Source organism: Syngnathus acus, chromosome 1 (assembly GCF_901709675.1).
Source record: "Syngnathus acus chromosome 1, fSynAcu1.2, whole genome shotgun sequence".
In the NCBI taxonomy this organism is placed as follows: Eukaryota; Metazoa; Chordata; class Actinopteri; order Syngnathiformes; family Syngnathidae; genus Syngnathus; species Syngnathus acus.
In genome coordinates, this window is record NC_051087.1 from 7,044,717 (window position 1) to 7,060,863 (window position 16,147).

Below are 16,147 nucleotides of genomic sequence, written 5' to 3' on the forward strand. Positions count from 1 at the left end.
AGCAGACTTCTTCAGTTCATGCAAGAATACAATTGATTCAATGCCCCGAGAATGAAATGACCTGGTTGAATGAGAATATTCACAGTCATACCAAATAATTAAAGAAGCAGACAACTTGTGAGGCACTTGTATGGATTTTCGCTTTTCATAATCATAGATAGAAATGCTCTTTCTGGATCCAGGCCAAAATGTAATCATTTTGTACCAGGGAAGGACAACTTAAATAATGGACTCACAAAAAAAAAAAGCTATTTTAAATATAGACAGAATACGTGCATATAATCAAAATAACTTCTTTTAATGTATTTCATTTTGTCAAAATGTATTTCTGATGTTTTTTTTCCCCCATGGCAAAGGGCTCTTGTACATTTAAATGACCACACAAACTGCTGAACAGCAGACCATTAAGTACCAGAACTACTTTTGTACAAAACATTCAACTCAAAAAAAGAAGCTGAATGGCAAACTCAAAACTAGTTTTGTGTTTTTGTACAGCTGGACAGTTTTAACCATCACCTTCAATCTCATCATATTGATCGGACTGTAGGTTGACTCATTCCTGATTCCAATGTGATATTGGAGGAGTCGTTAGCCTCGGGTTAACATTATTTTCCTAATCTGTTGTCGTTTTGGTCCTAATGATTTTATGGTGCAATCATCAGTGTATATAAAATGTTCTATCAATAAATGGATAGAACTTAAACTTAGATTTATAAATCAGGGCCATCTTTTCATTTACTTTGTATGCCGGTTCTCATCAGCAGCAGCAATCTTACCAATTTTCACATTTCTATTTCACTCTTACCCAGAGACAAACACGTGCACAGGCTAATTACTGTTTTCCTTGTGGTCGTGTTGTCGTATGTCGTCTGATACGGGATGGAGCTCATGTTATAGCTCCTAACGGAGTGACCTTTTTTTTTTTAAACACAAAAGCAATTTGAACCCTACATGACATGACAGTCCTCTGCCACAACTCACATATACACACACACGCACACACACGCCATGCAGCCACTGATGATTCACTTTCCTGTCTCCCTGCTAGGTTTCCATTTGCAGAGACAGAAGCTTTCATTAGTGTGTGCTTTGCAATCAATAGCGTTCTGAAGCGCGTAGCTTTCATCCCTTTGGGCTTTCCTTTTGTCTGATGATCCACGCGTTGGTAACATTGTCACTTCCCATTCAATGATTTTTAATCACATTTGGCCCATCGTGGCAGTTCAGTGACAACCACCAGCACGTCGGTTGCACAAATGCCGGTTTGTACAGCATTTCAATGCCACCTCGCCAATCATTGAGCCCTCCCCCTCCCATCCCCACCACAAGCTTGGCAATTGATTGTCTGACCTGGGCTCTGCAAACAGCCAATAAGGGCAAAGGAGTCCCTGGATAAATGGCCAGGGATGGGGTGGAAAAGCCAAGGGAGGCAGTGGGACGAAGGAGGAGGAGTAGTTGGCAGACAAATGGAGTTTTAATTTTCAGGTCACGGCATCTTATGTCACTTGAGAATCTAGAAGCATACAGAATAGGAGCACACATGCACAGGCCGATGCAAGTGTTAATGTTCCCGCATGAGTCGGACTGCATGTTTATCATGTGCGACTTGCTGACATCAGCAAAACGTAGACATTTATCAGGGCTGACATTTACCGATTAGCTCTGCCTTTCTGCTTATTAGCCAAACCCCAAAAAGTCAGCACTAGCCCCTCCCCTGCCTCACTGGCTTCCTGATTTACCAAGACTCTCCTGTCCTGGTAGCTTGACTCATTTCCTCTTCTTTTTTCCCTTTCAATTCCCCAACCAGAGCATCCGAACTTTGCTCACTCATTTTCTTTTTTTTTTTTTTCTTTTCTCCCCGTTCTCACTTTCACTTTCTCCAGTATCCTGCTGCTAACCTCTAATAGACTTGGCAGCTATACACACACACACACACACACACACACACACACACACACACACACACACACACACACACACACACACACACACACACACACACACATCCACAAACACACATGATGCAGCAACAGGGAGAAATTACATAGTGGGAGCAAAGCAGTATAACATAGCAGAATGGAAAGACACAGTAGCTGTTGACTGGAGCGGACAGAATAAATTGAATTGGAATCATTTGCTGTATTGACATTCAGCTTTCGATTATCCACTGTGGAGACAGAGATAGCTAAATGGGCTTAGAGAGAAAAGAGAGAGAGGCAAGGGCAAGAGGAAGGGAGAATGAAACCATGCGGGGGAGCGGCTTTCTTTTTAGTAGCAATAACAATTCAATCAAGGAGAATTGTATGTGGAACTAAGTGGTTGGTAATGGGGAATAGGCTGATAAACATCCAACAGTGGATGAATGGATGGCTATATGCACTATAAGAACAAGTTGTGATTACACCCACTGCATGTTGAAGAAACGAGTAGAAGAAAGATTGGAGCTTGTCTCCACATTTTGCCAACAACCAATGGATGGACGGACGGAAGGATGGTTGGATGGATGGATGGATGGATGGATGGATGGATGGATGGATGGATGGATGGATGGATGGATGGATGGATGGATGGATGGATGGATGGATGGATGGATGGATGGATGGATGGATGGATGGATGGATGGATGGACGGGTGGATGGATGGATGGATGGATGGATGGATGGATTTGAATTCAGAATAGCCTCCTCGGCCACAATAGATGTAAACAGTGGATGATGGGTCACATGGATGATAGCTGGATGACTGGATGAGACGAGAGACTGAAATATGCTTAACAAACGGCAAAAAAAAAAGTAATTTCTCCCAATCAGGCACTCATGTTAGCAGAGGTTACAACATGTCATAACGGAACTACATGACTGGCCTAATCCTACAAGATTTTACATGTAGTGTGTGTGTGTGTGTGTGTGTGTGTGTGTGTGTGTGTGTGTGTGTGTGTGTGTGTGTTTGTCTTGATGGATTTTGAAGAACATCACTCCATGTAGCAGTGACATGCTTGATCAGAGCATCTAGGTCAATGTGAAGTGGGAATGGGGAAGAAAACATAAACTGATGTTTTGGGGCAGACCAAGGCTCTCCAGCAAGACGTTCAAAGATGAGAGAGAAGTGCAGAATTGAAAATGTTTGCGTGGGAGCATCAGGAGACAAGAGACACGGGACAAAGATTAAAAGAGGCAGGTGGGGTGCTTGGCTTTATTTCTCTCAGGTTTTCAAACTTTTACTCTCAGTGCATGAATGATTTCAGCGTAATCCCAAGGTTCAAGTACTAGAAGTGTATTCTTTATTAAAGGTACAAATGGGCCTTAGTGCCATCCAACATGCAAGAAATTAGGCACCACAGTGGATATTGGGGAAAAAAAAAGATTTACGGTTAATTAAATTCTAGGCCACTGTGGGTCGTTCCACTGTGTGGGTTTGGATCTGCCACTGTGTCAAGTGGCTTCTTAAATTCAGGCCTACCAAGGTTACATTTTCTTTCTTTTCCTTTATGTTTCTTATATGTTCACCCCCTCATTATTTTTTCTGCAGCGCTCCAATTCGATATGCAATCAGCCTTCTTGTTTCCCTTTTTTTTTTAATTTGCCAGCCAATGCTCAACCTCTATAATTAATGTTTCCATTTTAGTATCCATTTAGCTTGTCTTTTTCTGTGACCTGCCAAATCATTATCATCTACTGGGAGAACATAATTCACTTTTTGATCAACTCGCCTGCTTCAAAAAAGAGAGAGTCTTTAAAAACATCTTATTTACATCACTGTGTATCTATTTTATAAAGTCCGCATTGTGCTCCTCGCCTCCCTCCCTCACCCTAACCCATCTGCTTCGCGCCACCGGCAATATTTCTTTCAGATCCCAAATGTGAATGGATGTCTCCTGTAAGAGACTGTCTGGTTCAATTTTGCACATCTCCAAGAATTCACATCCATGAAAGAGGAGGTTTCCACCCTGTGATTCAGAGGAAAGAGATTTAGTGGCTTCATCTGTGTCCTTCCGCTATGTTACCGCAGCCACCCTTCTAGATTCTGATGAAAAAGGATGAACGATTCAGCTGGGAGAGGCCAACGTGAGGCAGACCCACTTAATTGTAACGCCTACACGTCGGCCCTTTGTGCACACGGAATGTCTGTTGTCGCCGCCGTCAAAAGGACACGAGCCCACACATGGTCACATCGGTATTGCGGGCCTTGGTATTCACGGTAGCTTTCTAGGTTGGCCGGATGCTGATCCGTCAAACCCCAACGCTGTCGCTTTCTATCCGCGCCAACCTTCATGCTTTAAAACTGAGCCCCGACGGTCCTTCTGTGTGTGCCTGTGTGCACGTGTGCGTGTGTATGCGAGTGTTCACATCCTCAGCCCTAAATATTCTGACACACAATCCCTCATGCACACACCCAACAAATAATTCATGTCTTAATGGCTAATGTTACCATTCCTTCCAGACATTCCCCATGTCCTCCAATCACAAAAGAAGAATGCATGTGTGTGCGTATCTCTTGTCTCTTTGATCATCCTGTAAGAGCACCAATGCAGACAGGCACAACATCAGCCCCCCGCTAACCCCCTTCGGTCCTCCCGTTCCCCCCCAAACACTACGCGTGTGAATTTCCAAGTGTCTGCTTTTTCATCTCGAAGCTGCACTCAGTGTTACATAACTAAATGAGCCTTTTTCCACTTTGCAAAGTGATAACAAATATTGATTCCCACTAGACAGGTGCTCTGACTTTTAAATAATCAGTTTGCCTTCCAACGCAGTCGATTGGATTGCCTGTGTTACCTCAATCCCACACAAACAGAGAATTTTGAAAATTCAATTTGGACTTTATCACAATTTCACACAGGCATCCCACTTTTGGCTTTATTCTTAATCCTTTTCTCTGCCTTTTCTTTTTTCCTCCCTCCACAGATCAGTATATTCATGACTCACCTGTCCAACTACGGCAACGATCGTCTCGGACTCTACACATTCGTCCACTTGGCCTCTTTTCTTCGCTCGTGGACAAACCTAAGGCTCCATACACTTCCTCCTTCTCAGCTGGCACACAAATACTTCCAGTTGTTCCCTGAACAGAGGGACCCACAGTGGCAGGTGTGCTTGTGTTGTTGTATTTGGGGTGTCATTTTCTTTAAGAGGACGTTTAAGGAAAATGTTACTTTGTAATTGCTTGGATACAAATATTTACCTTTAGCAATGAGATGTGCTGTCTGAACTGCACACATGCACACGAATAGACTTGCATTTCTCTAAGCCCAATATGTCTCATTTAAAACAACAGTAAGAACATTTTGTTTTGCTCTACTCTCGGGCTCCCCCTACAGGCATGAGTGCTTCCCTCATGAATAATTCACTCACTAATTTCCATACCAACTCCTCAAGATTTGATTTATTATTGATCCCGTTTTAGGAAAAAGATGCAATGTAATGGTCAAATGTTACAGCATGTGATCAACACTTAAGTCATTTGTGTTCCAGTCTTGCGGAAAAATAAATATCGGCTCATATTGTCAGAATCAGCCTAGAAACTCTTTATTGTCCTTAAGAGGGAATTTGATGACGCGGCGTATGCATATAAAGGACAAAGCACACAATTAAAATATAACATATACATAAATTACATAAGCTCAAATGTTCAGTCCAGAGCTAAACAATTATCATTTATGGCCCAAAAAAATGCAACGTTCACATTTTGAAATAAGAAATGGTCGCTGAGAACATGAGCAATAAAGGCAGTTGCCATTAAGTAAATGAATTGCACTTTGGATAAATGAAAACCCGGAGTCTTTTTGTCCTCCTCCCAGGAGCCCGAAAGCGATGGCCTGAGGGCAAAAGCTCAAACTAATTTTAGAGTGGATGAGTAGGTCAAATCAAAACAGCATTAGCCTTCTTCAGGACCTCTCTGTAGCAGACAGGAATGAGTCCAGCTTGCTGACTTCCTACTTTTTGTCCACCGAGACGACACACAATATAAAATAGACCTTGGGTTGTCCGCTCATTGCATACATGATCTACATTTAGGTAGATGATCTGGGTGATGATGTGAAATTACATGTTGTTGATTGAAAGATTAAACACTGTTGTTGCCAATGTGTGTGCACTCGTGCAGCTGCAAGGCCTCTTTCAATAATACATGCATGTTTATGCATATGTTACAGTTACATGGCATATAAGCACTCATCCGTTGTCTATCCTCCCGCAGAACCCGTGCGATGACAAACGACACAAAGATATCTGGTCGAAAGAGAAGACCTGTGACAGATTACCCAAATTCTTGGTGGCAGGACCACAGAAAACAGGTGAGCCCCTCATAACAGACGAGCAGGCTCTTTTGCGTGCTTTGTCAGAAGAGATGGATTAGTGAATTAGATATTGAAAGAAACCCAATCTGCTGTGCAAACAATAGCACAGCTTTTAGCCTCCAGGACTCAGCAGCCCCTTCCCGTTTCCACCTGTCATTGTCACGTATACCATGATGGACTGAGAAAACTTTGCAAGACTTGAATACGGAGAAACTGACGGGTAAAAAAAAAACACTGTGCACTATATTTCAGGCAAACAGGACTGCCGTGGCACATGGTGTAATTGTATCCTAGCCATTAAAAGTTCTGCTCTCTATTATATGACTTTCTTTTTATCTATGGCCCGGAAAGCACATGTTTGCCAAGTATTATAGTACAATATTAACCATCCACACAATATATTACAAATTACATAGTCTCCCTTTACAAGATAATAATGCCCTGTTTGGGGTTACGCAATTAGGGAAGTATTAATTAAACAAGATGTTGGATTATCCAGTGCTGTTGAATTTCACAGCATCATCTTTAGGGCTTCATCTAATAATTCTCATTTTCAATTAGAGTTCACCGAAATATTGATAATGGTCTCATGGATGCATTGCAGTTCTAATTACTGCAAACTACAAACTCAATGAAAACATATTGTCAAACTAAGCAACAAAAATGGATGGATAAATCAATAATTCTGCAACAACAGGCGATAATGCTGTGACTGGTCAGTATAGTGACTATATACAGTAGCTGCAGAATGGTAGCTACTCTGTATACAAGGCCATTTTCCAGACAATTCACCAGAGCCAATTATTTTAATCTATCCATATCTCTGGATCCTGGAAATGGGAGACCATTATTCTCCTCACATGCTATTTTATTTGGAGGTATAGAACTGAGCATACTCCTCTCATGCCTTTTATTTTCCATTCAAACAGTCCTTTAAAGATACCAACAAAAAAGATACCATGCTTAAAAATAATTATTTGCCCACCACCTGATGTTTATGTCAAAGCTGCCTTACATTAACAGCAATGAAAAATCCTTTTTTTTCTGAAGCCATTATTACACCAGTAAATAAGCTTTTTAACTAAATGTTATTTAATAATAAAGCCTTGAGTTTTTATGTCCAATGCTTGGGACCGTAGCAATTAAAAAATACTCAGTGCTGTTTTACATTACTGCAAAGCACGTCAACAACAATAAACATTGTTGAATGATGTGTTACGATATTGAATCTAATTGTAAAGGTGTAGTTAATGGAGTAGACACTTCATTGCGGGTGTAGAATTAAAACTCTGCACGGGCCTTTGCACACAGGATTGCCTGCTCGTAATGCAATGAATTCTTTACTACCATAATTAGTTCTTAGCACGAGGGGTGTGAAGGTCTCTGTAACGGCGCTAATTAACCAGGTGTTGATATTATGACGGCCGGTCACTACGGTAACGGGAGCATTCCAGCAGCTATAATTCAAACACTTTTTTTTTTAATGGTATCCCTCGTATGTCAGAAAGGTTGGCGCTAAATTAGAGGCTGAACAAATTTGGGAGGAGACGTGCTGCTGATAAAAGGGACGCACGCACAAGAAAGTTTTGGAATATTTTAATGGGCATCCTTGTGATCATGAGAGACACGTGCACGGTGCATTGTCAGCAGGTTTACTGGTGGAGGGAGGAAAGTATCGGAAAAGATGACATCTGTGACACATGCACACTGCTCAACTGAATTAATGAGCCCCTTTATGAATTGTGCTCTTTCTTGCAGGGACAACAGCACTTTATCTTTTCCTCCTCATGCATCCCTCCATCTCTAGCAACTTCCCCAGTCCAAAGACTTACGAAGAGGTCCAGTTTTTCAACACCAACAACTACCACAAAGGAATAGACTGGTGGGGAGACACACACTTTGATATCTTCTAATGTCCCTTGCCTGAGTTGTTTTTATTTTTATTTCATATTTATTTCCTGATTGCCTAGAACCTAAGAAGAAGGGAACGGTTACAAACAAGGCATTCCATAAAGTAGACCCATTTCTCCTTGCAGCCTTGAATGACACATAAAGCATTTGGTTCTCTTCAAAATGTTCCTTTGAAGCTTTAAAAAAAAAGAAAAAATCGGAGTTTTACATGGGTCTAAATTGACCAGTAAATGGGTCGTTTAGCTGGCAAGAATACAGATGACACATACTTGAAAGTCGTCTGTTAGAATTTTAATGTCAAGTCAATTTCGAGCTTTTTTTTTTTAAAGTTTGGAAATTACTTTTACAACTTTACGACTTTGAGGACACCAGTACAGCTCCATCTGGTACATCTGCAAGTTATTGCCAATTGTTTTGTTAGAAATGTGTCATATATATGTAGGGAAAAGCGGTTATGTATTCCACCGGCCATCCTCCACTATTATTTGAAAGTGATTGCACATTTGCACCATGGAAACTGCTGACCACAACAGGTTCTAGTGATAAGGTTAATGATATTGAAGTTTTGCAAAAACAAAAATCACAAATATCATCCCTCTAACTATCATTTTTTTTCTTCTATATTCTGCTGTAAGTAGTGTAGACATTCTGGTGAATTCCTGCCGGGCTTTTATTCCAATCCGTTCATCTGTTTTGAAAAGCCAACGTAGTGTGTTTACGTCACTTAAATACAGTTATCACCCTGTCGTACAAATGAACCATCAATGTCACTTGCCGGTCATAACATTTTATTTGTTACAAAGGGTGTCTCCAAGTCTCACTAATTCACTGGGCCATGCTTTGTCTGGTCCCTCACATAGGACCAGTTTGTCTTGGATAACTCTGCCAGGGACATAAAGTCCCAGACAACTAAGCTCCAAGGATCATTGGGACGCACATACCGATAAGCTGACAGAAAACAAAATGTAAGGAAGCATGTGCATCTCTTTCCGTAGGTATATGGAGTTTTTTCCTGTACCCTCCAACATCAGCACAGACTTCCTGTTTGAGAAAAGTGCCAACTACTTTCCCTCAGAGGAGTCCCCGCGGCGCGTCGCAGCTCTGCTGCCCAAGGCCAAGATAATCACCCTTCTCATCAATCCCTCGGATCGAGCCTACAGCTGGTACCAGGTGCATGCATACACAAATACAGAATAAACAACTTGGCCACTTCATTCGATTGAGATCAGATGTACAAGAGCTGTCAAATAAATTTTGCTTTTACAAAAACTAAGATGCTGTTGACAATGTCGGGGGAGTTGTCACTCTGTGCTTATTATATTATGTTGTTTAGCAACAGCACTCATACTCTCTAAATAGAAGTATAGATTGAGCGAAAAAAGAATAAATATTGATTTAACTTCTGTATGGAGCTAAAAGTACGGGCTCTGAAATGCACTTGGGTGAAAAAGTAACATTGGATAGCTACTATCTATTATTTACAATTACAGTTTTTATAACTTGGACAATGAGAAAAAGATCTTTTGGACTTTTCATGTCCCTCATATTACACGTCTCATGTTAAGTTAGTTCAACTTTTATGCTATCAAAACAAGGATTTGTTTTGTCAAATTGACTAAGAATAACAATTGAAAACACACACGTTAATTGTATGTGTTTTTTCAAATGTGAGAATTTTTGAAATACCACAAGCTGGTGGTTGTTAGGCTGGCACATGACTCAAGAGATTCGCCAGACATCATTCTTGGAGATGAAAACAACAATCAATTTTCTTAAATTGGGGCATGGACGGGCAATATCTTGTTTCTCCAAATCAATTCCCATCACTATTAATGCTCCCCAATTCATGTTCTTCCATATCTGTTATCTCTGCCTCAGTCAATCAACATTCCAACCACAGTTGAGTTTTCATCTCTCTATTCACATTTTTTTTTCACACTGCTGTCACAGACATCTATTTTGATAGGAGCGAGGATATATATTTATTTTTTAATTAGACATTAAAAATAAAAAACTGTCAAAAAAAGAAATACTCATGTATGCACATATGAGAAATCTTTAAGTGTACTTGTTTACTTCTCACCACAGCTAATAAGAGTTAATCATCCAACGATAATGCTCTCAACGCTATTTTTGTCACCCCAGCATCAGAGAGCTCACGAGGACCATGCGGCACTCCGCTTTACCTTCTACGATGTCATCAGCGCCAGGTCAGGCGCCCCGGCAGAACTGCGTTCCCTGCAGAACCGCTGTTTGAACCCTGGCCTGTATGCCACGCACCTTGAGAGATGGCTCACGTACTACCCTGCTAACCAGGTGCCTTATCCTTCTTGTTCAACATGCTTGTCTGTGTCACTGCATTTTAAAATATAAAAATTTCCAAATGCGATTATGGTATTGTTTTTTTTTTTTCCTTATAGGTAATGATCATCGACGGCCATCAGCTGAGAGCAGACCCTGCTGCTGTCATGGATGAAGTCCAAAAGTTTTTGGGAGTCACTCCTCATTTCAACTACTCACAGGCTCTCACGTAAGTCACGCGTCCTTGACGTCCCATAAAGCAACACTTGACACTTTATGTGGACTAAAGAATCAAGCCGGTACACCCACGGGACATAATAATGGAAGAAAATGGAGTCGGTTCACCTTTGCAATTATTCGAACATGATTTAGGAGTGTGTGGGAGAACTGTGTCCATTCATCCAGACATATCTGATGTCAAATGACAGAACCTAATTAGCTAATTGAACCAAATTAACACATTTTTCTTGCAAGAATAATTTGCTACCTTTATCTCCTTAGCAACGCTCTCACACTCAACTTTCAAACAGCCTTGCTTCCGCAGGCAGCATATTTTTGTCTCAAGCTGTGCGAATAAATATGAAGTTAATCCAGCTCACTGTGCCAGTCCAAATCACGACAAAAACAATAAAAATACACGAATGTTATAAGGTTCATTACACAGACTTTCACGTCTTTCACAGTCTATTTATTTATTGCCCTTTATAGTTGAGATTTGCATCCGCAAATGGGTTCATTTTAAAACAGTGACGCATAAATACAAACATGGCACATGACTTAGAACCCACCTTAGATGTGTTTTTGAAGGAGTGGCACACATTTTAACAGATTTAAGTAGTATTTGTGATCTAATGATATCATATGATAAATCTTGCCCACTTGGCATTTTTGCTGACTTAAATCCCAATGAGAGGAAAGCTGCTCAGATTTGGCCCAATTATCAACTCCATTCGCATTTGATCTCATGGCCCTCCGTTTCATTGATCTTTTTGCATTCTAATACAACTCAAAAGAGGTTATTTGCACTCTTTTTCACCCTTTAAGAATTGGAGAATTGAATATCTAGGCCCTCCGTTTCATTGATCTTTTTGCATTTTAATACAACTCAAAAGAGGTTATTTGAACTCTTTTGCACATTTTAACATGAGAGAATTACTAAACGGTTTATTAGTCAAGCATTGCTCATCAGAATGCAGCCTGTCTCTCTTCTCCAGACAGGGGTGTCTCAAGTTTTGTACATGGGGACAGAGAGCGCCTCTGTCAAAGATAGCAGACTGACATGCATATAAAATAATGTGCAAAGAGATGCATCTTGACAGGAGTGTGACAAAGTGTGTGTGTATGTCAATGTGTGTATGCATGGTGGGGAGCACAAAGACAGTCACCAAAAAAAAAAGCACGTTTTTTTTTTTTTGTCTTGTTCTTTTGACATGGCAGCAGCCTGACAGCTCCTCAACAACAAAGCCTTTTTATTTAATCTTTTCTTCCTCCTGTCTTGTTAAATGGAGAAAAATAACTCTTGATGAGAACACCAAGTGATGCATGAAGATAACCAGTAATATTTGCGTCTTTCAGTCACATCTACGTTTGCCAAAGAGCAGGGCTGGGAAACACAAGGAAATTACTGGCACCTCCAAATGTCTAATAAAAACAGATTAATAGTGTTTTCTTGGATTTGGAAAAATCATTATTTTAGTCTCAATAAGATGTGGAGGGTCCCCAAATTACTATTAATACAAATAACGTAGTATATAACTAGTGACAGGAAAATGAAGCTTCATGAAGCACTTATCTAATTTTTCCTCCTCTTGATGGTCTTGAAGTAAATTACATTTCCACTGCATCTTCAAACCAAGAGTGTCACCCTGAGGAGTAAAGAAATATGACGTGTTTCACGAAGCTTCAAACTATATACTTTAGTTCTAGTAACTAAAGTACAATTAAAAGGTTCACTAATAATAAAATAATATGTCACAGCTCAGTACTGTATTCTTTTTAATTTACCAAAAGCAGGTATACTGTAGCTCGGTATAGCTTTTCCTATTGTAGCAGAATAATAATAATAATCCTGCTGTATGGATACTGTGCTGTAAAACAAAAGTTATACTGCACAGTATCCACTATTATGGCAGATGATGCTGCCATATGGATACTGCATTGAAAAAGTCAATGATACGATACATTCTGATATTGATGTTGTGTCTCATATCTACTTAGTAAAGCACATAATGTACATTTCCTTCGCCCAGGCTGAGCAGTCCTTATTGGATCAACACCGAATAGTAGTGAGGACTCAGAGTTCATTTAGGTCAGGCAATTTCCCAGTTATAGACTTTCTGTTTCTTTCCAAGTGGTCTCTGCTTTAATAGAAAACATGCCTCAATTGTCTGGTTTATCATTATCTTCAACAAATACAAAATGCTGTTAATTGGCAATCATGAATGGGTCAAATGATCTGATTTGTCTACATCTGTTGTAATTTATCACTTTAGATTGTCCAGAGGCTGGTGAGTGTGAATATACGTTTGTTAAAATATTCCTCCTTATTTTTTTCCTATCTAGTTTTGATCCTCAAAAGGGATTCTGGTGCCAGCTCCTTGAAGGAGGAAAGACAAAGTGTTTGGGGAGGAGCAAAGGACGAAAGTATCCTCCTATGGAACCAGAGGTAAACACATTCACTCTGCCAACATTTCAACATTTATTGTGTATTGATTGAACGGTAGTGGGAAGGGTAGGTGGGGGGGGGTCTGCAATGTGACAGACAGTGACTGTCAACAGGCATCACTTCTCCCAGGGTGGTCAGTGTGCAGTAAACACAGCCAAAGTAACACATCATTAGGAACCCTCAGTAATGACACAACACCCTCGAGAGAGAGGCTGGGTGGTAAAATTAGGAGGTGAGAAGGAGAAAATCCAATCTATAAATCTTTGTCCAGGCCAGTGATTCTACAGAGGGTGGCCAAATCACACATTTGCTCTCAAATGAAGATGAGTGCACATGGATTCAATCCATCTTTTACGTGCAGTCACACATGGCTAATGGGTGTAGCGTATTCACCTGTAATTAAACTGTGGGCCAGCAGCTTCAACATCAGGATTTATTCAATGACCATTTTAATAATGTTACTTCTTACTGAGATTGGAATAAGTCAATCATCATTTACTATATTTATTGTGCAGTGTAAATTGGTCTGCATTTATTTCTGCTCTTTGACTTTGGCTGGATTGTAGCAAGTATCAGTGTTCCTCCAGAGCTGTTGAGTCAAGGCACATTTGAAAAATCTTGCGGCGCACCAACAAATGACAAATGTCACAAGTATTGATATCCGGATGTAATGAATATGATGGCTGTAGTTCATAAATGCACTTCCCCCCAACTGAGTGACACCATCATATTAAGATGAAAAACAAGTGTGATGAGATATTCAATCAATCAATTTCACTTTATTTGTCCTTGAAATTGAAACCAATTACAAATATATATATTTTTGTCCAGGCTCGGGCATATCTGTCCAGGTACTACAGGGAACACAACGTGGAGTTGTCAAAGCTGTTGCATCGCCTCGGACAGCCTCTTCCCTCCTGGCTGAGAGAGGAGTTGCAGAAGGTCAGCCGCATTCGACTCACCCAAGCTCAGGCAGACAGACGGACGGACGGATGGATTTTGAATTCAGAATAGCCCCCTCGGCCCCAATAGATGTAAATAGAGGATGATGGGTCAGACAGACAGACTGACTGATTGATCGACCAACTCACCGACTGACTGACAGACGGATTCAGAGACAGATGGACAGACAGACCGACAATGAGCGGGTGGACAGATCGACAGACAGACAGCTAAAGTATATTCATAGCTAAAGCCTGAATGTCTTTTTTATATTGTGAAGTGCAACTTACTTTTCTACCCTTCTTTACCCTTTCCTCTGCCCACATCCATTCGTTCTTTACCTCTTTCTTAAGGTTAGATAACCTTTGCATCCATGAGCCGGCGTTAAAGGCTACAGGTGAAACAGTACGGAGCAAACCTGGAGCATCGACCCTCAGACGCACTCTCCAGCGAACCCCGAGGGCAAGACGAGGAACGTGAGGCCTTGTTTCACACCTCTGAAAGGCAAAGAAGTGAAGAGAGAGCAATGAAATTGGAACAGTTGGGCTGGGGTGAAAGGATGAATGGTTGGAGCGGCTTGAAAGTCACTGAGGACAAAGAGTTCATCAAAGTAGAACTCTCACGCAGACCTGCAGTAAGGTTTTGTGTGATTTTCACCTTTAATTTATCACACCGGAACAGCGCTGGTCAGCTGTGTGAACCCCGTCATGTGCACTACTTCTTCAAAGATAAAATGAAAGAAAAAAAGATGGAAAAAAACCCCACACAAAATCCCTTTCGTTTCTCGTGTTGTTCCTGCCACATTAGGAATACGAAGAAGGGGCATCGTCTCAGGGTGTGTGGCCGCCTGTTGTTTGATTTTCTTTGAGTTTGTTTGTTCAGAGTGAAAGTAGTTGCTAGTAGATCTGGCAGCCTCGTTCACTTCAGAGATGTCACCCCAGGCTGTCTCCAGAAAATAAGAAGTGGGAAGGCGCGTTGAGGTAAGAGGTCTGTACGTTACTTTCTAGCATGAAGAAGAAAATGGCGCAATCTACAAGGTTGGTGGTGTCATTGCTGAAGACAGCAGCAAAGGCAATTGACCAAAACGAGCGGACGGAACGCGTATGATGCCTGGTTGTCCCCCCCTCATCCCCGACCCCCTCCTTATAAGTTGTTTACCTTCAGTTTTATGACAACGATCTTAAAATGTCAAAAATAAAAACCAAAATTAAAAGAAATGCATACATTGGAACTGGTTTGTGTTTTCTTGCTGTCGTGTTTGCAGCATGGAGTCACCATACCATGAATGAAAGAGATTGCAGAGGTTCAAACTGTTGTCAAAGTTGGATTGTTTTCATCGTAAAATATGAACTTTTTGTGAGAAGCCTTGAATAAAATGAAAGAATACGAGAAGGATTTAAAGACAAAGCAGGAGAAATGAAACAAGGCAGCTATGAAAAAGCCATTGCTTGTAAAATGGAAGGAGAGCGAGTGATAAAGGAGTTCGGAAATGTTACCCAGCAGTTGATAGAATCTGTTTACTCCATAGACTCACCGGCCACAGTATTAGGTACACCTAAACAATCTATCAAAAATTCCACCTTTACAAGCATTATAATGTTCAGTTTTGACAGTCTTCGAGGGATATCGATTTGTTATTTTTATTCAGGGTACAGCATCTGTATTGATCTGTTTTTTGGGGAACCTTGTTTAGATTACTTTTAAATCCATTTTACGTTGTTATCTTGTTAATGTCTTGTAAACAGTTTTTGTTTCATCCTGTTTTTCCTGTTGAGCCTTTATTATAATAGCCTTTATTATAATTCATATTTGCTCGATAATCGGTACAACTATTGTTGTGGAAGTTCCATACAGTGTTTTGTTGAATATCACTCTCAGTGAAACACAAAAAGGAAATCTACAATCACAGAATTGTTATATCATATTCATATTCATAGAATCATATTATTCAAAATTTTTTGACAAAAAACCTTTATACACTCCACAGCCACCAGGTTGCTGTGAGGATCACATGAATACCCTGCAGGTCTTAT

General features: G+C 40.6%; 1 protein-coding gene across 2 annotated transcripts in view; it reads left to right on the top strand.

The window, feature by feature from the left end:
- Positions 1-15,345, top strand: part of ndst3 (N-deacetylase/N-sulfotransferase (heparan glucosaminyl) 3) — a 36,570-nt gene extending 21,225 nt beyond the window's left edge. Inside the window, exons 7-15 of one of the 2 annotated variants that reach the window (XM_037253907.1) lie at positions 4,905-5,087; positions 6,196-6,292; positions 8,054-8,177; positions 9,202-9,376; positions 10,352-10,522; positions 10,627-10,736; positions 13,070-13,172; positions 14,004-14,114; positions 14,468-15,345. In XM_037253907.1, the coding sequence (XP_037109802.1) occupies positions 4,905-5,087; positions 6,196-6,292; positions 8,054-8,177; positions 9,202-9,376; positions 10,352-10,522; positions 10,627-10,736; positions 13,070-13,172; positions 14,004-14,114; positions 14,468-14,476 (1,083 nt within the window). In that variant the 3' untranslated portion in view covers positions 14,477-15,345. The remainder of the gene's footprint in view (positions 1-4,904; positions 5,088-6,195; positions 6,293-8,053; positions 8,178-9,201; positions 9,377-10,351; positions 10,523-10,626; positions 10,737-13,069; positions 13,173-14,003; positions 14,115-14,467) is intronic. The other variant, XM_037253898.1, reaches the window with a different exon arrangement.
- Positions 15,346-16,147: the final 802 nt, after the last annotated feature.